The sequence below is a fragment of the Marmota marmota genome, unplaced genomic scaffold (genome assembly GCF_001458135.2).
Source record: "Marmota marmota marmota unplaced genomic scaffold, marMar, whole genome shotgun sequence".
In the NCBI taxonomy this organism is placed as follows: domain Eukaryota; kingdom Metazoa; phylum Chordata; class Mammalia; order Rodentia; family Sciuridae; genus Marmota; species Marmota marmota.
The window spans coordinates 1,407,299-1,432,844 of NW_026000138.1; the positions used below are offsets into that span (position 1 = coordinate 1,407,299).

The following is a 25,546-nucleotide window of genomic DNA, read 5'->3' on the forward strand; positions in this document are numbered from 1 at the left end:
TCCCCACTGCTCTGGAGGCTGAGGCAGGAGGATCACTTGATTCAAGAGTTTGGGGCCAGCCTGCCTTTCCTTTTCTTTCTTTTTTTTTTTTGTGGTTCTGAGGATTGAACATGGGGCCTTATGCATTATAGGCGAGTGCTCTACCTCTGAGCTCTGCAGCAGCCCCAAAGACCCTTTCTTTGGGGGAAAAAAAAGGGCTGAGGTTATAATATTGGAAGGGTACCCATCTAGTATGTGTGATGCTCTAAGTTCAATCCCCAGCGCACCACCTACCACACGCAGACCCATGAGCAGGTAACTTCCAACTGTTGCCCAGGTCAAGAAACAACTCCTCTAGCCATCCTGGAAGTCACATCAAGTGCCTCCCCCCAAAAGTAGCCAGTACCCTTTTATAGTGACAACTTTCTTGTGTTTTATAGTTTTATTTCCAAAGTGTGCATCAATATTCACTATAGTTTAGTCCACCACTTAAAAACTGATGTCTTTTAAATCTGTCTTTAAAAGCTTTGTACCAGTGCTGGTGACAGGAGTCGCCATCATCTTTCCCTGGAAGCCTTTTGGCGAAGTCAGCTGGAATCAGTGATTACTTTCTCAGTAGAATTTTTACTTGATTCCCATAATTGTTTCAATAGTTTCTTTTTTTCTAGAGTTTCCTTTGCTCTTTTTTTCCTGTCTTGCTTTTTCTTTGCTGCCTCCTGTTTTTCTTTGTAAACAGGACTATTTTCACCATTGTAGAAAACATCCACTTTCTCTTGTAGGATTTTCCGAGCGAGCTTTCTGTTGTGATCAACAGATCTTGTCTGATGGCACTGCAAGAGATAATGTTCCATGATGTGAAAATCATAGGTGTCAAGAGATGGAAGGACCTGTGAGAAATCTCTGCCCTTTATGGTCTGGTCAGGCTAGGGAAGCACAGCACTGGCCAGGAGTTCCCCCGAGTCTGTGACAGTGAATACCATATTCTTCCTCCTTTGCTCTAGGTCTCTGCCCCTTCTCACACCCCAGCTGGGTTATGTGACTTTCACTGTGTCTGTTTTATAGTTGTTATTATTTTTTTTTCTTTTTGGTACCAGGGATTGAACCCAGGGTCGCTTAATCACTGAGTCACATCCCCAGAACCTCCTTTTTTTTTTTTTAAGAGACGGATTTCACTGAATTGCTTAGGGCTTTGCTAAGTTGTTGAAGCTGGCTTTGAACTTGTGATCCTCCTGTCTCAGCCTCCTGAGCTGCTGGGATTACAGGCGTGTGCCACCATGCCCAGCAGTTATGTTATTTTTGTTTAGAAGCAACAATAGCCTTTAAATAGCTTAAGTCCCCCCAAAAATTGTGAAAACATTAACTGATGATCTGGCTGTGACCAGGGAACAAACCCGTGCATCATCTATATGCACCATTTGTAAGCTAATATCTAATAGAGGAAAATACTATATTATTAGCCAATCACAGCATTCCTTATATAAAGGCATTGTCATTATGGGCAAATAACTTGCAAAGCTGGTTGACAAATGAAATACTGTGAAACAAGAGTGAAAGAATACCAGAAGCAAGCCAGAAGCCACATGAAGTAGAGAGGCTCAACAAAAATTAATGATACAAGTTTTCAGAATTTCATTACTTGTGAATGACAGTTTTTCTTAGGAGGAAAAGAAAAGTAATTTGAGCTTTTAACTGGTATGCCCTTGGCTTCCGAAGTTGGCAGTAAAGTGTAGCTATCAGGAACATGGACCCTGGGTTCAGTCAAACCTTGGGCAAGTTATGTGACAAGCATGGGGTTGTGGAGATGGAAAAAGTCAGTGTGTGTGTACAGTTGCTTATAAGAGTGTCTGTCACATGTCATGTGATGTGTGGGTATTTGCTACGAGTACCTGGGGACCACTCATTTGCCCCTGTGCTAGCTCTCTCTAGTGTCCCTCCAGGCTGGCGCTGCTTTGGGGCCCTCTAGTGATAGATGTGTGGTAAGATGGGCTGGCAGCTCCAAGACCAGACCAGGAGACAGGTGAGAGCACTTCACCACTTGCTAGAGGTTCAGGACTGGCTGAGAGCTGGTGGTATTTTTTTTTTTAATATTTATTTTTTTTAGTTATCAGCGGACACAACATCTTTGTTTGTATGTAGTGCTGAGGATCGAACCCGGGCCGCACGCATGCCAGGCGAGCGCGCTACTGTTTGAGCCACATCCCCAGCCCCTGGTGGTATTTTTGATAAGGGATTTTTTTTTTTTTTTTTTAAATAAGGAGATGCCTACAGGCAGCTGTACAGAGCACTTTTTCTTCTGAGGCTCAACATGATTTGCTGGATAGGTAGGTGTCACTGACATTGACCAAAGTGGCGCCAGAAGAACATGGAGGACATGGCCATTCATTAGAAAGCCGTCAGCTGATGGTTGCCACAGCTAGCAGGCAGCATGGGCCCACTTGCTGCCCCTCAGAGACCCAAGGCCACAGCACTGCCACAGGTCTCTGGTCACCAGTAGCTAGAGTGGATTTGAAGGAAACACGCTACCCAGGGACCTGCCTTTACCAGCCACCACCACTTTGCCTGGTTGAGATGCTGCTGCGTAGGCAGCAACCAGACACCACCAGTGCTGCCTGCTAATTCAAGGATGGCACTAGTACCCTGGCTCCAGAGGGTCCTGGAACCAAGCTTCTAATTCTGTATGGGGAAACTGGCCCAGGGCACAGGGCAGATCTGCTGGCAGAAGATGGCCCATGCCAGGATGAGAATGCCCTCAGCAAACACCACCTGCACTTAGGAGAAGCCCACTGTGGCTGCAGAGCCCCTGGCCTCTCCCCTCTACCTTGACGACGATGCCGGAGGGGATATGCTTCAGCACCACACAGTTGCTGGTTTTGTTGGTGGCTTGGCCCCCTGGACCGTGTCCTTTCACAAACTGCTCTTTAAGTTCATTCTCATCCAGGGGAAGCAGAGCAGGACAGTCCTTCTTGCCTGCCATCTGGACAACCGTGGCAGCTATTCCTGGGGATAGCAGCGTCAGCTTCTCCCAAAGCCCAAGTCCCCGAGGCACTCTGCATAGTCTGGTCAGTGGTGCAGGAAATCGGAATAAACCTGAGATGCTCATAAAGGATGTGGCTGGGCTTATTCAGGACCTAAAATGGACAAGGAAAAAGACCAGCTTTTCAGGAAGATGCCTTTGCTCTGAAGACGGCAGAACAAGTTCTAAGGCAGCTTTTAATACAATTCAAATGATGACCCGCCCCACCTGAGAAGGGACGAGCCACTCAGCACCTGCGTCCAGCTGGCCTTGCCCATGGTGTCCTCCCCAGTCCATCCCTGCCAGCTAATAAATATCTCCTCCTAACAGGCCAAAAATATCTTCAAAGCACCCAGAGGTGCTGTTCTCTCAGGAAAGAGAGGTTTGAGTGTGAAATTCAAAGGAACAGGGACATAACTTGATAATTATTTAAGTAGCACATGAGGCAAGGATTAGGATGTTAATCAAATGACAGTATTTAAATGTCTGTGAATTTGAAATCAAAATGTAAAGATGACAGTATGACTCCATTTTAGAGCTGAGCTTAAACAGTCTAACACAGTAAACTTCACTATCAATCAATGTCATGATTGTTGTTTTTCAATGTTTCCAGTTTCATGAATTTGAATAAGAACATCTGTTCCCCTGGACACACTGCCAATAATGTGATCCAACTGGTCCTTATCGCTAGGACTACCAAATCAACCAAGTTTCATTAAGGTGCCTGTGAAATTTGAAACCGCATGTTCAGTGTAGTGAGGGTTAGGAGATGAAAAAGAGCTGGCCTCTGTCTTCATGGGGCTTACAAGCTAGTATGAGAAGATATTTAAAAAGCAAGTGAGAGTTGAGGTGCTGAGGACTGAACACAGGGCCTCGTGGTGCTGAGCACATGTTCTACCACTGAGCTACATCCCCAACACTGGGAAAGTGGGAGAGGGAGAGGAGAGAGAAATGTGGGCTATCTCAAGACATAGACATTTTGGGGGTAAAGAAGTAAGAAATGTACATTGTTCAATATGGAGGATGCTGGCCATCTTGAGTGAGAAGCTTTTTGGGTGAAGCAAGGAATACACAATTAAGGGAGAATGAGGGCCATGTAGAGATGTAGAAACAGCCAACAATAAAATATTTAACTACTTGAGATAGAGCATAAGGTTGAAATCAGTTAGCTGGTAAATGAACATGTAGGAATATCAGCTATGAGGTGGTAGTGAATCCCACAGGCCTTTGCTTTTTTCAAAGGGACAAACGCAGACGCAGACGAATCTGGTCTCCCCAAGAACAGGGAGAGCTATAGCCCTGGGCCTGAATTCTAAATTGGAAAATGGGTGAATTAACCCTTCTCCACCCATCCCACACAGGCACAGAAAAGACCAGAAAACAAGTGTTCTGGAGAGGGCTCTGTGGGTGCCTTCTATGTTTAAGACGGATTTATCAGCCAGGTGGACAGTGGGAACTGCAGCTCTCACGCTTGCCGATGGTGTCTTCATTGGGAGACAAGGTAGTGAACAGAGGCGCTGCTCTTCGGTGACGGCTCTGCCAACTCTCAAAGGTGGGTCACTGCCCCAGCTCTGCCCTCAGCCTGTTCACCCTCCCCACACTGTCAACTGTGCCTGCTGACATCACTGAGTGCACTTGGAGCTCTGGAGGAGTGTTGCGGGGGAGTGACCCAGGTGCTTTTCCTATTACTGAGTGATCAGTACCATTGACACTGAGATGACACTGGTCATCTTTGAATGACAAGACAATTCCCTCACCTTTACCTCTGCTGTTTATGTGGAACTATAATGAGACCTCACACGACAGGTTTTCCAACCTTCTGCTCTGCTAGTTCTCAATTCTATGGGTTATATGCATGTCTTCTTGTGGTGACCACGGCATGCTCAGTCTCAGTAGGCAAGGACCTCCTTGGCTGTGGAGGATATGTTTTGAAAGAGAGTGCCAACGAAAATGGGGTTTTGAAAACTGGTTTTGTTTAATGTATGTGAAATATTTTACAAGTATCCTCAAGAAAAGATAAATACTAAAGCCAGACACTTCCTCCACAATCTCTTCAACAAAGGACTACGTGTGGTCGAGAGAGTAGACGAGTACATGTCCACAGTTCCCCCTCCCTCGTTTTTGCTCTCCATCTGCAGAACAAAATTCCTTTGTGTGTCAGCAGCTTCTGGACCCGAGAGTGGATTCACTCTGGAACATGAGCCCAGAGCCTCTCTGGGGTTTCTCTTCCGCTCATTTGTGAATTGGAGGAGGCAGGACAGCACTGGTAGATGGTGCCTCGACAAAGAGAGGAAGACGCCTAGACGAGGCGAGCCTCAGACAAAGCAGGCAGTGGAGAGATTTCAGAGCTGCTTTGTTACAGACCACTGTTCAAACCTTGGCTCTTCTGTCCCAATTCAGAGCTGACAGACATCCTGGAAGATCTCCCACCCAAATGAAGTTCAAGAAGGTCCTCAGTGTTTGGTTACTGGCTGCTTCGCTTAATGGTTAATTCCAATAACCAATCAGACAATTCTAGACTCTTCTAGTATCTCCTGGAGCTTTGGCCCTATTCCAATGACTGCTAAAAGTGACAGTCCCCTTTCCCAACACCCAAAGAATATGGATTGGATTTCAGTTCTTGTGATATACACAGAGCAATCTAAAGTTTTTTGGAGAACATTAAAACAGCTCAAATTATAGCTCATCATGACATTAAAAAAGAGAAAGAGAAAAATGGTAAAAAGAAGTGCGAGTAAGGAGAAACCAGCAGTCACAACAGCTTTGCCCTCATTCTGGGAGTGTGGGCTCTAATTGAGGGCCGGCTCGGTCCCCACTTCCCTCTGCTCTGCCTTCCTTTGAGATGGCTTTCACTCTTAAACAGCTCATCAAAGTTTAGAGTAAAGCCCTCAGTCCATTTCAACTCAGAGATGACAGGTCTGAGGACTTCACAAAAGGAAATGTTAATTTGTCCAATAAATATTTTAATTATCTACTGAGTTTAAGGCATAGGTCTCAGGGAGCCCAAGGAGCCTATATCATAAAACAAAAATTAAGACATCTATAAAAATGATTCATGCCATAGCCCAGGACAGACAACATGCTATTGAGCTGTAGTTCTCAAACTTTAATACGGCCCCAAATCACTTGGAGCGCTTGTTATCAAGACGTGGAAGCTGCATTCCATTAAGCTGCACCTGTCTTCATCACTGGATCCAGAGAGCTCATCCCCTCCTCTAGCTCCACAATCAGTTCAACCCAAGAAACACAGCTAGCTGCAGGGACATAGGCTCAAGTCAGCACCAAGCCCAGACGGGACTGTCTGAGGTTAGAACTGGACGCAGGAGGCAAGGCCATGCCACCAACAACTGCACTGCTCTGGGGAGGGTGGAGGGTGGTGGTACCTGCTGCTCCTTTAGTGTCCCTAAGACAGACAAAGCTATTTGATTTGAATCTGTTTTTAGTAAAGTACAAGATTTTGATCTCTGGACCTGTCTTCTAGATACTATTTATTTAAAATTCACTATTTTAAGTGTTTTTCTTAGGAAGGGAGAGTACTGGTTTCCCTTAGTCACAACTTTCACACTCTGCAACCTTGCAGAATCAACTGAAGGAGCCAATGTGGAGACTTACTGGAACAGGATGCTTGAGGAAAGATGTTCACAGCCAGGCTCACCACTCAAATTCCAATTCCAATGCGCCCCCTTCTCCACCCTGGAGTCTTTCTAAATCTGATGCTAGTTCTTCAGTGGGGTACAAGGCCTCAGATTCTGTTTTTCTAACCAGCCCCGGGTTGAGGCTATTGCTGCAGATCCAGAGACTGTACTCTGGGTGTCCAAGAGCTTTGAGCCAGGCTGCTGCAGGCACCCTGCACTTAAGGTCATGTGACTGCCTGAGGAGAGCCTGGGGTTGTAAAAGAGTGTGGTGGGAGGATTGGGAAACCATCTAGACCAGAGAACTAAAAGACTGTTGGTTTGAACTCGCAGAGAAGGTGACATGGCAATGCATGGATTGAAAAACTGGGTCAAATGGAAAGAATACAAAAAACGTTGCCTCTGTGGCATTAATGTTCCAGAATAGTATTACCCAACGAAAATATACTGCTAGCTGCATGTGAATTCTAAGTTTTCTAGTAATCATACTAAAAATCATAAAACAGATTATTTATAATATATTTAGCACAATGTGTTAAGAATATTATTTCAGGGCTGGGGTTGTAGCTCAGTGGTGGGGCGCTTGCCTGGCATGCATGGGGCACTGGGTTTGATCCCCAGCACCACATAAAAATAAACAAATAAAGTGGAGATATTGTGTCCATCCAAAAAAAAATTTAAAAAAAGAATATTATTTCAATAGGTAATAAACAGCTGGCATGGTGGCCCTTGCTTGTAATCTCAGCAACTTGAGAGGCTGAGGCAAGAGGATCACAAGTTTGAGGTCAGCCTCAGCAACTCAGCAAGACCCTGCCTCAAAACAAAAAGGACTGGGGATGTAGCTCAGTGGCAGAGCACCCTCTGGGTTCAATCCTCAGGGCAGGGGAAAAAAAATACAGCTACTGTTTATTTTATTTTTATAACATTTAAGGTGAGAGTAGAATTCAGAAGGGCTGAGTAATTGCTTATTCATGTGAGTCTTCTCTCCCCTTCCCCAATAAACCACAAGTCTCAAAACAAAAAATCCAATAAATGATGAAGGATCAAACATGTTGAAAATGTCTTTAAAAAGACAAAATGGCCTGCTGACGGCACAGAAGCTAAGAGAGAGAGGAGAATGATTTTCTGAGAGCGTGGATTTTTCTGTTGTTGTTGCTGTTTGTTTGTGTTTGCAGTGCTAGGGATCAAAATCAGAGCTTTGTGCATGCTAGGTAAGTGCTCTACCACCAAGACACACCCCAGCCCTCAAAAGTGTTTTCTGATGCCCCCTATAAAATGGGAGTTAAAAGAAAGTAGCCTTTCTCTGTTTTTCGCATGTAGCTCATCCCCCTATACCCGAAGGCCTGAAGTCCTTGTAAGGGCTGACTTTCCTCTCCAAAGGGAACTGCTGGTGTCCTGCAGGACAGGCGTGGGGCTTCACGCTGAGGATAAAGCACCTCTCACCCACAGTCAGTGTTCACAGAGAATTGTCTTTCCAACAAGTACAGCACAATAGATCCAGCAGGAAATGCAGAGCTGTCATCTTTGATTTGGGGGACCAGTGGAAAAGATGACGGCTCTGGGTCTGGTCTAAATGTAATAGGCTCACTGCTGCAGAGTTCAAGAGACAGGTAATGAAGTATATAAAGAGAAACATCCAATTCATATAATACTGACATCCTGTTCATCTTTTTTTTTTAAACAGAAAACTTTAAAGAGAATTACACTTGTCCTATTTGTGAGCACCACTGTGATTTTCTTCTATTTATGGCATCTCACAGGAACCTTATAATTTATCAACTACATTTTAAAAACAGAAACACATAAAAGAGCAGCAATAACATTACATTTTCTTCTAAAAGTCTCAAAGCCTATAGCCATTAATGATGCCTTGTATTTATTATTTAAAATGTTTCAAAGCACTTTAACATGTATTATTGGATTTGACACAAATGAAGAAAATAGGGAAGGTACAATATATGGATTCTCTCAGGAAGACTTATCTTGGAAGATAACTGAGTTTTCAATTAAATTTTTTTTTCCTTAAGTTGTAGATAGACACAATACCTTTATTCTATTTATTTGTACTGGTGCTGAGGAGTGAACCCAGTGCCTCACACGTGCTAGGCAAACACTCCACCGCTGAACTATAACTCCAGCTCTGGTTTTCAATGTGTTTTATTTTAAATATTTTTTTTAGTAGTCAATGGACCTTTTATTTTATTTTATTTATTTATTTATTTATTGATTGACTTTTCAGAAAAAAATTTATTGTGATTTGTCAAGAATTTCAGAAGGCAAAGTAAATATGATATTAGGGGGATCTTTAGGGTGGGAACTTTTCTTACAGATCGGTTAGGATTCTACTATGTAAGAGCAATACTTTGGGGCTGGGGATGTGGCTCAAGCGGTAGCGCGCTCGCCTGGCATGCGTGCGGCCCAGGTTCGATCCTCAGCACCACATACAAACAAAGATGTTGTGTCCGCCGAAAACTAAAAAATAAATATTAAAAAAAAAAATTCAAAAAAAAAAAAAAGAGCAATACTTTGTACTGAAAATATTTCATTTAAAATGTCTAACTCAAGAATTACCATGAGTTTTCATGTGGAGAAACAAGGTCCTAGGAAGAGAAGAACAAGGTGGGCAGCTAGTGAGAGATGGGCCCAGCCTGCTTGGTATTTGCAGCTTCACTCAACAGGCTAACCACTCTCCGTAAGGCCACTGAGAAATCACTGGGCAGAGAGGGGCACACTCATGACTGTGGCATTGACTGGCTCTGAGTGAGATCCTGGATCCTGGGGGGTCCAGTCTTGCAACAAGTGTCTGGAAGAGAAGCCATCTTCACAAAATGAGGAGAAGGAAGTATACTTAGCAAATCAGCTGAACACAATAACCAGACTCATAAAAGCCAAGGCCTGCAACACTCAGCCTTTGCTCCCTCCAGCTTCACAGTCAAGAAGTGCTGCCAGTGTACCTCAGCACACACAAGCGAGCGAGAAACACGACTTCTTCATAAATAACTGCTGGCCATGACCAGTACAGTGGTAGCCACTGCAGCAGGACCTTCTACTCCAGTGTAAGGTAATTCACTGACGATGTGCAGATTTCTCAAGGGGATTCACTGGGCTTCTCCCTAACTCCCCGTTACCTTTGGAAAATCAAAGAATCATTGAAGCGAAACCGCCACTTCTCAGAGGGTCAGCCTAGTCATCGTACTGAATTTCAGCCTGCAGCTCCTTAGTGATATAGTTCACCAGCATTGCCATTAGCTGATGCTTCAGGGCCTCACTGCCCATAACCAGAGTAGTCAGCTGCACAGCGTCTGTCCAATCCAAGTGCCTGATGATGGTAGTGGCTTCATTAAAGAGCTTCTGCTGCTCAGCGGGAGGCAGCTCCATTAAGATCTGTGGAACTGGCTTAAGCTGTCCACTCATCATCCAGGCACCTAATAGACCTCCTACAGCCCCTCCAACAGCTAGTCCTGGTGGGCCACCCATCAAACCACCAACAAAGGCCACAGCCCCTGTGACCAGGGCACCCCTCCCAGAGTGCTTGACAGCTGCCTTCATCTTGCTTTCCTGGGAGACGGAGCACAGCTGCTTCATGATGTCCGACACTATGATGGGCATCTTGGGAGACTCCAGAGTCTCCCACAGGCCGCGGTGATGGCGCACAGGCCCCGCCCTCCCCTATTTTATTTATTGACACACAGTGCTGAGAATCAAACCCAGTGCCTCACACATGCTAGGCAAGTGCTTTGCCACTGAGCCACAATCCAAGCCCCGAGTTTTCAATTTTTGAAACTAAGTTTATCCTTTCCTTAGCTTCACCAAATAGTTCTTTTCCTAGTAAGATGTCTCCCTGCCACTCTCTGTCCAGCATTCAATGTCTCAACTCTCTGTGTAACTTTGGCCATGTTTCCTCATCTGTAAAATGGAGACAATAACATCTAGGGTGAGAACAAATCCTACATGTTGCCACAAATGTAAAGCTCTAGTGCTTACTAAGTGGTAGCACTTCAATTGCCTAAACTACAAAGCTGAGGAACCTCTGACTAACATACCACATAAGTCGTGGTCTTATGGCATATAAACTAATTATTCCATGGGCTTTTCGGAGTTCAGATTGAAAAGGCAGCTAGAACAGTGACCTGCAAGTTATTTTCTTTGGTTGGTCCAATTTAAGAAATACTTGGAAACCACAAAATTGCAGGAGACAGTTATTTGGTGAGGTCATAATTCTGGTCCATGAACTGGGATCATTATGATGCCAAAATACAGTCTGAATTCTTGGCAGGCTCCCATTGAAAGATATGAACACTTACAGCAAAGTAATCCCTGGCTCAAACATAGCTGTATCTAGGAATACAGAAAGAGGAAAGATATAGAAAAAATTAAATGTAAGGTTGGGGATGTAGCTTAATGGTAGATCAACTGCACAGCATGCTTGAGAACCTGGATATGATCCTAAGTACCGTGAAAAAAATTTGAAACTGAACCCAGGGCCTTGCCCATCCCAGGCAAGAATTCTGTGAGTTATATCCCCAGCCCATTTAAAAAATTATTTTTTTTAGGTAGGGTCTCCCTTAGTTGCCTAGGTTGGCTTCACATTTGCACTTTTCCTGCCTTAACCTTCCCAAGTGGCTGCGATTATGATGTGAGTCACCATACCTGGCTTAAAGACTTATTATTTCTCATTTTATTGCTGTGAAGACACCCTCCCACCCCTGCCACAGCAAATTGTTTGGATATAAAAGTCAATGACAAAAAGTAACACCCTGGTTAACAGGAAATATCTCAAGTCATCAATGGCCTCTATTGCTCAACAGCTGTTTGATTACTTAAAAACTATTAATTTGAAGCTTTCAAGACAAACAAGAAATACTTGAAAACTTGATGTTATGATAAAACTATAAGGTAATCTCGAAACATTATAAAAGTCATAAACTAGAGTTCACTAATGCAAGGTCTCTGGCATGAGGGTTATTCATATTAGACAATTGTGTTAAGACATTACTTGAATTTTTGAAGCCTCTGCTTTTAGCTTTCCTTGGACTTTAAAAACAGACATTCTTAGCTTGTTTACAAAGCTTTTAAAAAGACATTTCTTAATCCAGTAAAGGCAATTTCCACTTTGAATTTTTTAAAGTTAAGACTCTACTAAAGACATATGGGGGGGGCAAGGGTTGTGGCTCAACAGTAGAGGGCTCACCTAGCATGTGTGAGGCCCTGGGTTCGATTCTCAGCACCACATAAAAATGAATAAATACATAAAATAAAGTTATTATGTCCATCTACAACTAAAGAAAAAATAAATATTTTAAAAAAGACATATGGTGTAAGCAATCTTATCAAAATATATCACTGCATCATTTAATAATGATAATATAATGCTAGATCCTGAACACATTGGCTTATTAAGACATTCATGAATTAAAAAGAAATTACCTACAAGTCCCCTAAAATTGCTCTGCCAAAAACTAAATAAAAAACACACTCCCAGGGCTGGGGTTGTATCACAGAAGTAGAGTATTGCCTAGCATGTGTGAGGCACTGAATTCGATCCTCAGAACCACATAAAAATAAAAGTCTATCAATAACTAAAAATAATAATAATAATAACTCCAAATACACTATCAAAGTAAGTCTGATTTTGTAATCAAAAGCAATGATCAACTACCTTCTTCATGGTTATTAACTAATCACTAGTAATAGCTTTTAGGGCTAATATTTCTTTTCTGAAACAGATCTTTGGTTGTCTAGAACTCTTCTCAGTTCTTCTGTGAGTGCCAGATTCTATAGTGCCTCTCAGCCGAAATTAGTGATAATTTTGTGTGTGTGGACCTGATATATTGTCACTGAAAATACAGCCAGGTGCTGAGAACATTTTGATTTTGGTTAGGTGTTACATGAGCATAATACTGATAGGTGGATTACCACACGGGGTCTGGGTTTCCATTTATTTAAGCCTCAGATCTGACACACTGATGGGGTTTTGGATGGAGACTGTTTTACTGTTGAAAATAATAGGTATTCTAAGGAAGTGCAATGAGATGGAGGCCTCCAGAGACATTAGTCATTCCAAGGGGAAATCCATCCTTTGCATCCTGGCTTCTCAGTATCATCTATGGCACACTAAAGTGACAGTACCGCAGAAAGTATTCGCTTAGTATTAAAGGCTAACTAGGCTGAAGAACATGCTGGTCAGTACGTATCAGATGGGCTGAGGCCCACGGGAAGTAAAGCGGCTTTCGGCAAGGGCAGTGCCGACACCTACTACGTGCCACTCCCAGGACAGCACTCGCTGCGTGGCCACAGCTGCATCCCGCTCTGCTTAACATGCAAATTAGACCTTTCTCTTCGGCCTCTGGGAACTGCTCTCTCCAGAGCGGGGATCTCTGCTCCTCTCCCGCGCCCCGAGGGCTTGAGGACCAGCAACTCTACCCAAGCAGCTTAGGGTAAAACGCGCGCTGGGGTCGGGACCGGCTCCTGCTCCACTTCGCTACCAGGCCCCCAGGTAAGCTGGTTGTTTGACAGTTCGCAAGACGGGAAAAACTCAGGCGTCTTGGCTCCTAGGCCTCTCTAGAGCCCTGGACAATCGTGAGCAGCCCTAGGGACTCTGCCTTCTTCGCGGATGCTTACCTGGTCTTGGCACGGACCTCCCTCCGAAAACGTTCAGGGTGAACCAGAAGCACCGCAGACCTGGGAGCGCGCAAGTGCGCACGCGCAGTACGCTCGCAGCGGAGTCCCTCACCTGCCAGAGGCGCATTCCCACTAACTGCGCATGCGAGAAGCTGAGACTTCTTTCCCGCGTGCAGCGGTAGGTTCCCAGAAAGCCAATCAGAGGGGAGACCTTGACAGTAGCCCCACTCCCACACCCTAGCTTCGAACCTTCCCGTTTGGCGCGCGGGGAAGTGGGTGGCAGACGCGCGCACCGCGCTTAGCCGTCTCCGCCCCTTTCCGAGCAGCCAATAGCGGGAGAGACGCCGGACGCGCGCACGTTCCCCGGAGTTTAACGGTCGCTCGAGGCCGCTCGGCTGACCCTGACTTCGGCAGTGGGAGCGGCGGCCAGGTAAGTGACAGTCTGCCTGCGGAGAGCTGCTGGCCGCGGGGCATGGGGCACGAGATGTAGCGGACACCTGAGTGCTCAGGTGGGCCAGGGTGAGGGGAGACAACTGTCTGGGGAGCAGCCCGGCCAGAGCTCACTGGCGTGTGGGGTTCTTCAGCGCTGCGTGCGCCTCTTCTAGACTCGGTGCCCTTGAGTGACACCCGCGCGGCCCAATCGCAGAGCGGCCTTTCTGAGGGGCGGGGGGGGGCTTTTTTATTATTAATTACTTTCTTCTTCTTCTTTTTTTTTTTTTAATTGACAAGGTGCCTGGGTGTCTGAGTCTCCGCGGTGGTTTCTGCCACCAGCGCTTTTCTTTCCTCTCTGGTTTGACGCGGTAGCCGCCTCCAGCAATAGGGGCTCTGGCCTCCGCCCGCAGCGGTGCCGCGGCCGCCCTGCGGGGAGGACGCCCTATCCATCTCCGGCTGCTGTGGGCCCCATCGGTGTTCCCTGTCCCCACCCCCGTTTTCTAGTGCGTGGGGGCGGGGGCTGGAGGGGCAGATTTTGTTGCTGGAAAAATATAAAAACGCCTCTGTTGCTATATTTATTCCCTATCAAATTTCCCTTTTTTTAAAACATTTTGCATCTTATGTCAGCCCCTCCCCCGTTTTGCTGACTTCACCCGCCCCGCGCCCCAACCGGAGAGGCCACCCGGAATTTCTGGTTTTCCGTCGGGTTCCACCGCATCTGGTGGCCTCAGCCGGGGAGGTAATAGATGGGGTTGCAGATCCGGCCCCCTGGCGTGGCGCGGGGTGGCTGGGACTCGGGTGTGGAGCGGGCAGCCCCTGGCTTGTTCAATGCCCCGTTTGTCATTGGTGCTGGGCCGAGCCACTGGGGAGGCCTGCATTTAGCTCGGTCCGGTTACCCTGGGCTTTCACACCTGTCCCCGAAGGCGATGCTTCCTTGATGAGCTGATAGCTTTTGGTGAAGTGCTTTTCTAAAACCAGGCCCTAGGAAGTGGGAGCCCTAGGTAATGGTCCTCGGTTGCACTCTTTTAAACGCTTCTTATTGTGAGCAGCACAGGTTTACCCCCCACCCCCTTTTGTCTTTCTTTTCCCCTGGTTTCCTCAATTCTTTTTAAATGCCTGAATTCGCAAAGAAGGAGGCATATTGTAATAGTTTAGTTATAATTCAGTTAAAATTTAGTTGACCTGACACATAGTTTATTTTTAAAGAAATGATACATGCACAGAGTACAAAAGACTAGATAGTGCAAAGTTTGCTTCCAGACAGTAGGGAAACAATCGTGTTAACAGTTTTCTCTTTTTAATAATAAGCAGTTAAGTTCTTCTAGTCACTGCATGAAACTAACAAGCATACTTGTTAGAATTTATTAAGTGAACAATGAATGTAAGCATTCCAATTGTTACATAATAGGATTGTGTCTAGAAGCTTGATTATTAAATACAAAATTCTGAAAAAGATGCTGCTGTGTTTGTAAATCACCCTTAATGTAGATTTTTAAATTGAGATCTATAATTCACATGCCATAAAATTTATCCTTTTCAAATAAGTTTCAGTGGTTTTTACAAGGCTGTAGAACCATCACTAAATGCAAAACTTTTCATTACCCCCAAAAGAAACCCTGTACCTATTGCAGTCACTCTGATTCTTTCCTACCTGCGACTGCTAACAAATGTTAATCTACTCTCTGTCTCTGAATTTGCCAATTTAAGTATTTCATATAATTGGAATCATACATTATGTGGTTTTTGTGACTGACTTTTACTTAGCATTATGTTTCATTCATGTTATAGCATGTACCAATACTTCATTCCTTTTTAAAGCTGAATCATACTCCATCATATGAATGTGCTACTTGTCATCATCCATGCCTCTGTTGATGGACATTTGGGTTGTTTCTGTATTTTGGCCATTGTGAATATTGATGCTGTCTTTAATGTAGATTTTATAAAAGAAGTGAAGATTTCCAAAGTCACAAAAGGACAGTTGCTAAGTTAGTGGCTTTTTGTACAAGTATTTTTCCCCCATTCATTTTCAGACTCTCAAGGAAGTTTAGGATATTTCACAGTTCTGAATGTTAGCAACTGAAAATGCCAGTAGACGATGAAGCATCTGAAGATGACCCGGATTCAGTTTCCTCAAACAGTGAAAAAGCCTATATTTTCAAATAAGAGAGTATAACAATTTCTGTACACTATGGAGGATTTTGACTTGGTGAAAACCTTACAAAAAGCTTCATCTGTAGAATCTGATATCAAAAATTCTCCCCATTCTCTTGGATTGAGCTTAAATACTAATAGGTAAGAATGGGATAGATATTTTGTAACAATAAACTAAAATAACTTTATTTGCATAGTGTATCAGTTTATCCAAATAGTGTCATAGTTGCTGATTTAAATGTGTTAAAAAAAATCAGGAACTGTTCAGGAACAATTATTTAAGTTGAGAATACTTTTAGTTCTTTTGTGTTTTTCATTTCTTCTAGAAAAAATGTGTTTTTGCATGTGGAGCATTGTGAGAAAGAACTTATTTTGCTAATTGTTTATGCTTTTTTAAATTTTTAATTTTTTGCTTTGGTAAATAAGAATATTTAAAAATTTTTGTTGCCTAACTATTATTTCTGCATTTTAAATTAATGGTACAACTAATGTCTTGTATTGCAGAAATACCTCACCAATCTGGAAAGTAGAAATTAAAATTAAATATTAGGAACTAAGCAAAAAACAGACTCTGAGATAACAAAATAGTCAACAAAATGCATCTTATTTTTAAGCTATTCCATAGTTGATTTTTTGTTTTTGTTGTGTTGGATGGAACCTGGGGCCTTGTGCATGGTAAGCAGACCCTCTATCACTACCACTGAGTACATCCCAGCCTGGTGTGGGGGGTTTTTTTGGTGCTGAGATTAAACCCAGGGGCTCTTTTCCACATTTCCAGCCTGTTTAATTTTTTTATTTTGAGATAGGGTCTTACTAAGTTGCTGAGGCTGGCCTTGAACTTGGGATTCTCCTGACTCAGCTTCCTGGGTTACTGGTGCCTGGCTGCCCAGTGGTTTTTGTTTTTTGTTTTGTGGTACTGGGGATCGAACCCAGGGCCTTGTTCATGATTGGCAAGTGTTCTAACAATGAATTGTACCTCCAGCCCATTGGTTTGTTTTTAATCAGACTCTGTACTTTTAATTTGCAGGCCAACAAGCTCCATTATTTGTAAGTTTATAGTAGCTTAAAAACAGCCACGAGGGCTGGGGCTGTAGTTCAGTGGCAGAGTGCTTGCCTAGCATGCATGAGGCCCTGGGTTTGATCCTTAGCACCACATAAAAAGTAAAAGAATAAAATAAAGGCATGCTGTCCATCTGCAACTACAACAACAACAACAACAACAACAACAAAAACCAACAGCCACAAGTCAGGGTATATTAGACAATCAGTTATAAAAAGCAGATACATAGCAGAAAGCAAGGACACAGCCATTTAGGGCTTACCTATGAAGGGGTAAATAGCTTTAAACTCATGGGTCTTGAAGGAATGGTGTATTATAAATAAGTTACTTTAATAACTTAATTTTCTGCCTGCCTTCTGAGGAATTTAAAGCAGTTTACAAGAATAATTAAAATGAGGGCTGGAGATAAAGCTCTGTTGGTAGAGTGTTTGCCTGGCATGCCCAAGACCCTGGATTCAATCCCCAGTATTCAAGGGGAAAAAAAAAAAAGGCATACAAGAGATGTCTGCTCCAATAGTCTGTCTATGTACACTTGCTGAAGGTTGGCCACATGTTTTGTTTGCTGTTCTCATTTGGTGGCCTCTCTGAAGTTCATTTCTGGAAGAAATTCCTTTTAGAATATAGCATTTGATTTGCCTGGAGGAACCTAAATATGGCTTTCTTATGAAAATTTTGTAATTGCACTTGGCTTCCTTGTCCTTATGACCGGCAGTTAAATCTACATGATGAAACTAGATTATTAAAACTGTATAAATCCCTTATGAACAACATATCATGTTCTTCTTTCCCTTGAAATTTTAATACTTTACCTGTCCTAACTCTATTATTTTACTATTATTTTTCATTATTACCTCTTTCTCTTTCTTTTCTTTTTTTTAACAAATTCTTTGTGAAACAAAGCAGGGTATTAATAAAAATTAAAATGACCTTTCAGTGCCTAGATTTTAAACAAAATTCAGTATCCTGAATTATGATGTATATGTTTATAAAATAAATGTGAATTAAACTTAAGTTTGGAAAAATCAGTCTTCCTGGAAGGAATCACAATGAATAGGCTAAATAAGTCCTGAATATTTGCTGCTAATTTACTTGGCATAAGCACCAGAACATCACACCAATGAGGGGATCCAGGTGACAAGACTTGACTGTAATTTTGGAAGTGGAGAGAGAGTCCCCACTACACAGGGAACTGCTATTCTCTAATTAGGCTCGAGATAGTGCTCTGGAACATAGAGATTCTCACCTGGAGACTGCTTAGTACCTGCTACCACAGACTCATTTCCTGCTGATTCTTTGGAGTGTTTTCATTATGCCTGAGAGGTCTTTCTGTTGGGTTTTTTTTTTTTTTTTTTTTTTTAAAATGATTTCTAAGCACTGCCTGTTTTTCATTTACTGATGTCTTCCNTCCTCAGCACCACATACAAACAAAGATGTTGTGTCCGCCGAAAACTAAAAAATAAATATTAAAAAGATTAAAAAAAAATGTGAACTAAAATATCTTTGTTCAGAGAACTGAGAACCCCCATAATAATAATTAAAAATTACCATTAAAATTATTGTTAAAATAATTAATAATTAAAATTATTGGTCTTAATATTTTAAGTAATTTATATGGAATTATCCTCATTTTGGAAAATCTAAATCCACTTTGAAGTATTTTGGCTGTTGTGCTTACGAGTTAAAGCTTCTAGTTAGTACTTTACCACAGGTACCTATTGTACCTTGCATTATATTGTTTTAGGTCAGCCTTTCTTCAATTCACAGATAATTATTATTTTAAAAAATATTTTTAGTTGTAGATGGACACAATACCTTTATTTTTTATTTTTATTTTTGTTCCCATTTATTTATTTGTTTTAAAAGAATTTTTTTTTTTTTAAAGAGAGAGAATTTTTTTAATATTTATTTTTTAGTTTTCGGCAGACACAACATCTTTGTTTGTATGTGGTGCTGAGGANTTTTTTTTTTTTTTTTTTTTTTTTTTTTTTAAGATTTCTAAGCACTGCCTGTCATTTTACTGATGTCTTCCTTTTGTGACCAGACTTATGATCAGATTTTCAACGATTGAGGTACCATTAGAAGGATTAAATATCAGTGGTTTTGTATTACTTTGTTAAATCTTGGACTGCTGAATTATTCAACACTTTGGTAGAATGAAGAAAACCATTTGAATTATTTATGTTTCAACAGAAGTAGTACAAATGGGGTATCCTCTTTCTCAGGGAAGACCAGACCCTCTGCCATTCAAGGTACAGCTGAGTTCCTAAACTCCTTAACGCAAGAGCTACAGAACAGTGGAAAGACTGATTCGGAACTTTGGAAAAACTGTGAGGTATCGTATCTTGTTTTGTTTTATTTTGATAATTTTAAAATAATTACATTTAAATGAACTTCTACTGAATTCTATTACGAATTTGTATTCAGAAGAGCACAATACTTATTGTGGAAGTAGTCAGGTATGTTTGTTGGAGAACAATATTGAATGTAAAAAAGGTGATCAAAAATATTTTTGGGCTGGGACTATAGCTCAGTTGGTAGAGGGTTTGCCTTGCATGCACAAGGTCCTGGGTTCAATCCCCAGCATCATACAAAAAAAGTATTTTTGATGGGTCTCACAAAAATAGACGGGAGACCAGTAGAGTAGAGGAAGGAGGTGGAGAGAGCGGGAAAGGGGGGGAGGCATGGTAGTGAGTTCACCACGTTACACAGTGTCCACATAGGAAGATGCCATGGTGAACATGGCTTATATGTGTAATTTTAATGCACTGATTAAAATAAAAATACTAGGGCTGGAGTTCAATCCTCAAAAATAAAGTCAATAAAATAATAAAATAACAGCGATAATAATAATAGAAGGGAGATCAGTAGGGTTGAGCAAGTGGATTAAGGGAGGAAGGAGGGAGGGAAAGAGAAGGAAAAAAAGTATTTTTTAACAATATATTAGTGATGAAACATTTGTATATTAAATATGAACTAGGGGCTGGGGATGTAGCTCAAGCGGAGCGTGCTCGCCTGGCATGCGTGCCGCCCGGGTTCGATCCTCAGCACCACATACAAACAAAGATGTTGTGTCCGCCGAAAACTAAAAAATAAATATTAAAAAGATTAAAAAAAAATGTGAACTAAAATATCTTTGTTCAGAGAACTGAGAACCCCCATAATAATAATTAAAAATTACCATTAAAATTATTGTTAAAATAATTAATAATTAAAATTATTGGTCTTAATATTTTAAGTAATTTATATGGAATTATCCTCATTTTGGAAAATCTAAATCCACTTTGAAGTATTTTGGCTGTTGTGCTTACGAGTTAAAGCTTCTAGTTAGTACTTTACCACAGGTACCTATTGTACCTTGCATTATATTGTTTTAGGTCAGCCTTTCTTCAATTCACAGATAATTATTATTTTAAAAAATATTTTTAGTTGTAGATGGACACAATACCTTTATTTTTTATTTTTATTTTTGTTCCCATTTATTTATTTGTTTTAAAAGAATTTTTTTTTTTTTAAAGAGAGAGAATTTTTTTAATATTTATTTTTTAGTTTTCGGCAGACACAACATCTTTGTCTGTATGTGGTGCTGAGGATCGAACCCGGGCCGCACGCATGCCAGGCGAGCGCACTACCACTTGAGCCACATCCCCAGCCCTTAAAAGAATTTTTGATGGACTTTATTTTGCTTATTAATTTGTTTATATGTGGTGCTGAGATTCGAACCCAGTGTCTCACGCATGCTAGGCAAGCACTCTACCACTGAGCCACAACCCCAGCCCCCTTATTTTTATTTTTTATTTTTAGTGTGGTGCTGAGGATCAAACCCAGTACTTTGCATGTGCTTGATGAGTGCTCTACTGCTGAGCCACAACCTCAGTCCAAATTCATAGATTTTATTTATATATATATGTATATATTTATTTATTTAAATAAATATTATTTTATTTATGTATTTTTATGTAGTGCTGAGGATTGAACATAGCGCCCCGCACATGCTCAGTGAGCGCTCTACTGCTAAGCCACAACCCCAGCCCCATCATAGATTATATTGTGATAGAAAAAAAAAAATGTAACAGAGCGAGGCCCAATAAACTGGCACGCACCTGTAAACCCAGCTATTCTGAAAGCTGGGGTAGGAGGATCACAAGTTCAATACAGCCTGGGCAATTTAGTGAGACCCTGTCTCATAAAAAAAGACTGGGGATGTAGTGGTAAAGTTGCCCCTTAATTCAATCCCCAGTTCTGCAAAAAAAAAAAAAAAAAAAAAAAGTAACAGTTGCTTTAGGGATATGTAATTCAGTGGTAGAGGACTAGCATATGTGAGGCCCTAGGTCAGTCCCTAGTACAAACACACACACACACACACACACCCCAAAGTAACAGTGAAAAGAAAACTTGTGTGTAAGGCTTTGGATCTAATAAAGTTGAGCTCTACTGAAAAATAGGGACAGTCTATCTTGAGCATTATTCAACGAAAACATTACCCAGACCTTCTATTTATCCATATTGCAGGTAACATAAAAAAGGGGTAACTATGGGCTGGGGCTATAGCTCGGCAGTAGAGTGCTTGCCTAGCATGCATAAGGCACTGGGTTCAATCCTCAAAACCTCAAAAATAAACAAAGGCATGCTGTCCATCTACACGTAGAATTTTTTTTTTTTTTTTTTAAAAAGGGGGTAACTAGATGTATTCCTGTAATCTGAGTGATATGGGAGGCTGAGGTAGGAAGATTGCAAGTTGGAGGCTAGCCTGGGCAATTTAGTGAGACCCTGTTTCAGAAAAAAAAAAATAAAAAGGATGGGTAGGTAGCTCTGTTGTAGAGTGCTCCTGGGTTCATTCCACAGAACCGCAGCAGGGGAAAAAAAAAGTGGGGGTACCCAAGCTTCTTGTCTTTATATTTTTGTATTAAATATTAAAAAAAAAACTAATTTTGCTTATAAACTTTAAATTAAAATCCTTATTTTTAAAAAGCCATATCACATTGAAGGAATTTTTCTGTGAAATAGTTAAAATTTTTTTAACTAAGATATTTTATAATTAAATAGACTAGGTGGTTACAGCTGTTCAATTTGGTGGAAAAACAATGCCAAGAACAAATAGTTGCTCAGCAAGAACAGTTCCACAACCAAATTCAAGTAAGTAATCATTTATATTGATTTTCTTTTTTTTTGTTTTTAGTATTTATAAGATTTTTAGCAAAACAATTTATACTTTATATCAATTTTTTGTGAACTAAAGATATGTTTAGAGTGATATATTGTGAAACATGGCATTTTTATAACATTTGTAAAAATGTGATGTGAATATAGTTTCTTACCCAATCTTTAACTTTTTGTTTGCAGCGTATACAGGAGGAGATCAGAAATTTAGTCAAATTGCAGATCAGTAATGTTTCCTGGGCTTCCAGTGATAAAAGTCCTTCAAGCAAACAATTATTTTCAGAAAGTCAGATGGGTTTTTTTTCTGAAAATAGTGAAAGAAATGAATCTGTTATTAGTTATCCCGAGCCTAAGGAGCCTGAGACGCAACAAGAAATGTCCACATCACAGCCAGACTGCAATGTGGACGGCAGCTCTGTGAGCAGTGGGTATGGCACCTTTTGTATCTCAGAATTGAACACCTACAAATCCAAGGACTCTGCAGAGCTCATGGAGCACACAGGCCTTCCCAAGGGACAATACCCAGCACCAGGAGTACAGACAGATTCGCCTGTAGATGGTGCAGGAAATGGCAGTTTTTATGCACAATCTCCTGAAGAGTTTTGTGAATCTTTAAAGGAAGATATTTCTAGTTTTCCTGATGAATTTGAACATAATTTTCTTGGTGAAAATAAGATTTCTGAAGTATACAGTGGAAAAGCAGATAGGTAAGTAGAATTTCTCCATCATTCAAGAGGAATTTTACTCGTTGATTACATTCAGAATCTAGTAAATACAGTTCCTCTTAACTGGACTGTAAGAGAATAAGATTTTTTAAAAAAATATGTAGCAGTTTTAGGGGCTGGGGTTGTAGCTCAGTGGTAGTGTGCTCACCTAGCATGCATGAGGCACTGGGTTCGATTCTCAGCACCACATAAAAATAAAGACAATAAAGTCCATCAACAACTAAAAAAATATTAAAAAAAAAGAAGTAACAGTTTTATCATTAAATTGATTTTTTATTTGTTGCATGTAGAAAATTGAAATAAAATCTGCTATATACTAAGGACATTTGACTTTCTTCCCATTTGCAATATTATAAGACTATTAAATCTTTTTTTTTTTTTTTTAAGACTATTAAATCTTAAGGTAGGAGGCCTTGCCAGAAAAATATTTTTTGTTTCTTACAGTGACTAATATACAAATTTGCTAGAAACTTAACAAATTATAATAATTATATTACTAGTGGGATCTTGTCACTCATGTTCATGTGATTTGAAACCAAAACTTATGTACACACATACTGTTTTTTTTAAAAAAATATTTTTAGTTGTAGATAGATACAATACCTTTATTTTATTCATTTACTTTTATGTGATGCTGAGGATCGAACCCAGGGCCTCCCACGTGCTAGGCTAGTGCTCTACCGCTGAACCATAACCCCAGCCCCATACTCGTTTGTAAAAATAAATAAATAAATAAATAAAATAATAATAATGTATAATTTTGGAGTTTACCCTAAATTTTCAGTTTAATATCTTCACATGTCAGATGTGTCAGCTAAAGGTGCTTAGCCATAGCAACACAAATCTTATTACCCTCCTCAAGTATAATTATTCATCTTTGTCAATGATTATGTTTTTTTTTAAATTAATAAGTTTATTCTAATTTGTTATACATGATAGCAGAATGCATTTTGATTCATATTACACAGTCGGAGCACAATTTTTTTTTTTTTAATTTTAAAGAGAGAGGGAGAGAGAGAATTTTAATATTTATTTTTTAGTATTTGGCGGACACAACATCTTTGTATGTGCTGCTGAGGATCAAACCCGGGCCGCACGCATGCCAGGCGAGCGTGCTACCGCTTGAGCCACATCCCCAGCCCAACAATTTTTTATTTCTCTAGTTGTACACAAAGTATAGTCACACCATTCGTGTCTTCATATATGTAATAAGTGTGTTTTTTCTTTTTTTTTAGCGAGAGAGAGAGAACTTTTTTAATATTTATTTTTTAGTTTTCGGCGGACACAACATCTTTGTATGTGGTGCTGAGGATCGAACCCGGGCCCGCACGCATGCTAGGCGAGCGTGCTACCGCTTGAGCCACATCCCCAGCCCTTTTCTTTCTTTTTTTATGAACTTGGGAACTGAAGTACATCTCCAGCCACCCGCCCCCCCCTTTTTTTTTTAAATTTAGACAGTGTCTCACTAAGTCACTGTCCTCAAAAGTGTAATTCTCCTGTCTTTTTCGGGGGGAGAGGGGGTGGTACTGGGGATTGAACTCAGAGGCACTGGACCACTGAGCTACATCCCCAGCCCTATTTTGTATTTTATTTAGAGACAGTATCTCACTAAGTTGCTTAACACCTCGCTTTTGCTGAGGCTGGCTTTGAACTCACGATCCTCCTGTCTCAGCCTCCTGAGCTGCTGGGATTACAGGCATGTGCCACAGGCCTAATAAGTGTGTTTTAACAGTAGAGATAATATTTAGTACTTGAAGTGCTGGGGGGTGTGTTTTGGTTTTTGTTCTTGTCCATGACCATGGACTATATGTATTGTTAATCACTGTTAGTCTCTTTGCTTTCTTTGCCTTTGGTAATTAGAAATTGAAAAAAGAAATTTAGGTGAATAACTAAAAACCCGTCATCTTTCCCCTACTAGAAAAACAACTCCAAGCATTTCCCACTGAAGCAGTATTTATTGTGTTTTCCCTTATATGTGAAAGACAGTATCTAGAAAAAGTATCTTGGCTTTCTCTTCTTTAATAGTAAATCCATAACATCATGGGCACAAAAGCTGAAGCAGAACCAAACCAAGAGAGCCCATATAGAGGATGGATGTTCAAAATCTAAGCAGGGGAGTGAGCATAGCAAGAGACCTCCCGCTGAGAAGGTAGGTGCTGGTCCCTTCTCTGGCAGCCTGAGCTCTTGGGCTTGCCGAATTCTCGGTGTCATTATTTTTTTTTGCCCTTTCTTGTTAATTTGTTCAATTACAAATTTTTCTTTTGTTTCAAAAGATTGAACATAATGATTTGCTGTAAATATTGCTTCTTTTGTAGCCTGGAAATTAGCTCATGAGGGATAAAATACTACAAGCATGGATCATTTGTAAGGGTCTTCTTTCTTTGTGAACTGCAAATGTTTACATTTAGCCTGAGAGTAACCCATTTAATGGTTTAATAAAACCCTTCAAGGCTGTGAGTGGAGTTCAGTGATGGCTTACTTGCCTAGCACATTTGAGGCCCTGAGTTTGATCGCCAGCACCCCAAACAAACAGCAGAAAAACCCTTCAAATAATTCATATTACTATTAAGTTGTAAGGAGTAGTACTGTATGTATTGAAGCCTTAAGATGCCTTTATAAAGATATTGAAATTTGGACAATTATGAATTTGGAATCCAAATTACAAGAGATTGAATGTTTAAATTGATTGTGGCCCCCATGCCAGTTTAGCAGCTCATTAAAGAGTTCCAGACATGGAGTAAGTTTCGGTACTTTTTTTTTTTTTTGGCGGGGG

General features: G+C 41.1%; 3 protein-coding genes across 16 annotated transcripts in view; 1 reads left to right on the forward strand and 2 right to left on the reverse strand.

The window, feature by feature from the left end:
- Positions 1-406: 406 nt before the first annotated feature.
- Mtrfr (mitochondrial translation release factor in rescue) lies at positions 407-13,394 on the reverse strand. Its single transcript, XM_015502431.2, has 3 exons — positions 13,246-13,394; positions 2,798-3,107; positions 407-809 (listed from the first exon to the last, which is right to left on the reverse strand). Exons 2-3 carry the CDS (start codon positions 3,077-3,079, stop codon positions 567-569), a joined length of 525 nt encoding a protein of 174 aa, XP_015357917.1. The 5' UTR covers positions 3,080-3,107; positions 13,246-13,394; the 3' UTR covers positions 407-566.
- Positions 9,146-13,210, reverse strand: LOC125611239 (protein C19orf12 homolog). The gene has a single exon (XM_048785522.1). It carries the CDS (start codon positions 10,231-10,233, stop codon positions 9,808-9,810), a length of 426 nt encoding a protein of 141 aa, XP_048641479.1. The 5' UTR covers positions 10,234-13,210; the 3' UTR covers positions 9,146-9,807.
- A 142-nt stretch (positions 13,395-13,536) lies between the features above and the next one.
- Positions 13,537-25,546, forward strand: part of Mphosph9 (M-phase phosphoprotein 9) — a 53,911-nt gene continuing 41,901 nt past the window's right edge. For 4 of the 14 annotated variants that reach the window (XR_007341377.1, XM_015502430.2, XM_048785511.1 and 1 more), the window contains exons 1-6: positions 13,538-13,675; positions 15,711-15,972; positions 19,082-19,223; positions 21,935-22,024; positions 22,232-22,755; positions 24,799-24,922. Coding sequence is in view for 13 of the 14 variants with exons in the window: in XM_015502430.2 (XP_015357916.1) it covers positions 15,869-15,972; positions 19,082-19,223; positions 21,935-22,024; positions 22,232-22,755; positions 24,799-24,922 (984 nt within the window). In the remaining variant the exon portion in view is untranslated. Of the gene's footprint in view, positions 13,676-15,710; positions 15,973-19,081; positions 19,224-21,934; positions 22,025-22,231; positions 22,756-24,798; positions 24,923-25,546 lie in introns of all 14 variants that reach the window. The other 10 variants (XM_015502426.2, XM_015502427.2, XM_048785515.1 and 7 more) reach the window with 7 other exon arrangements.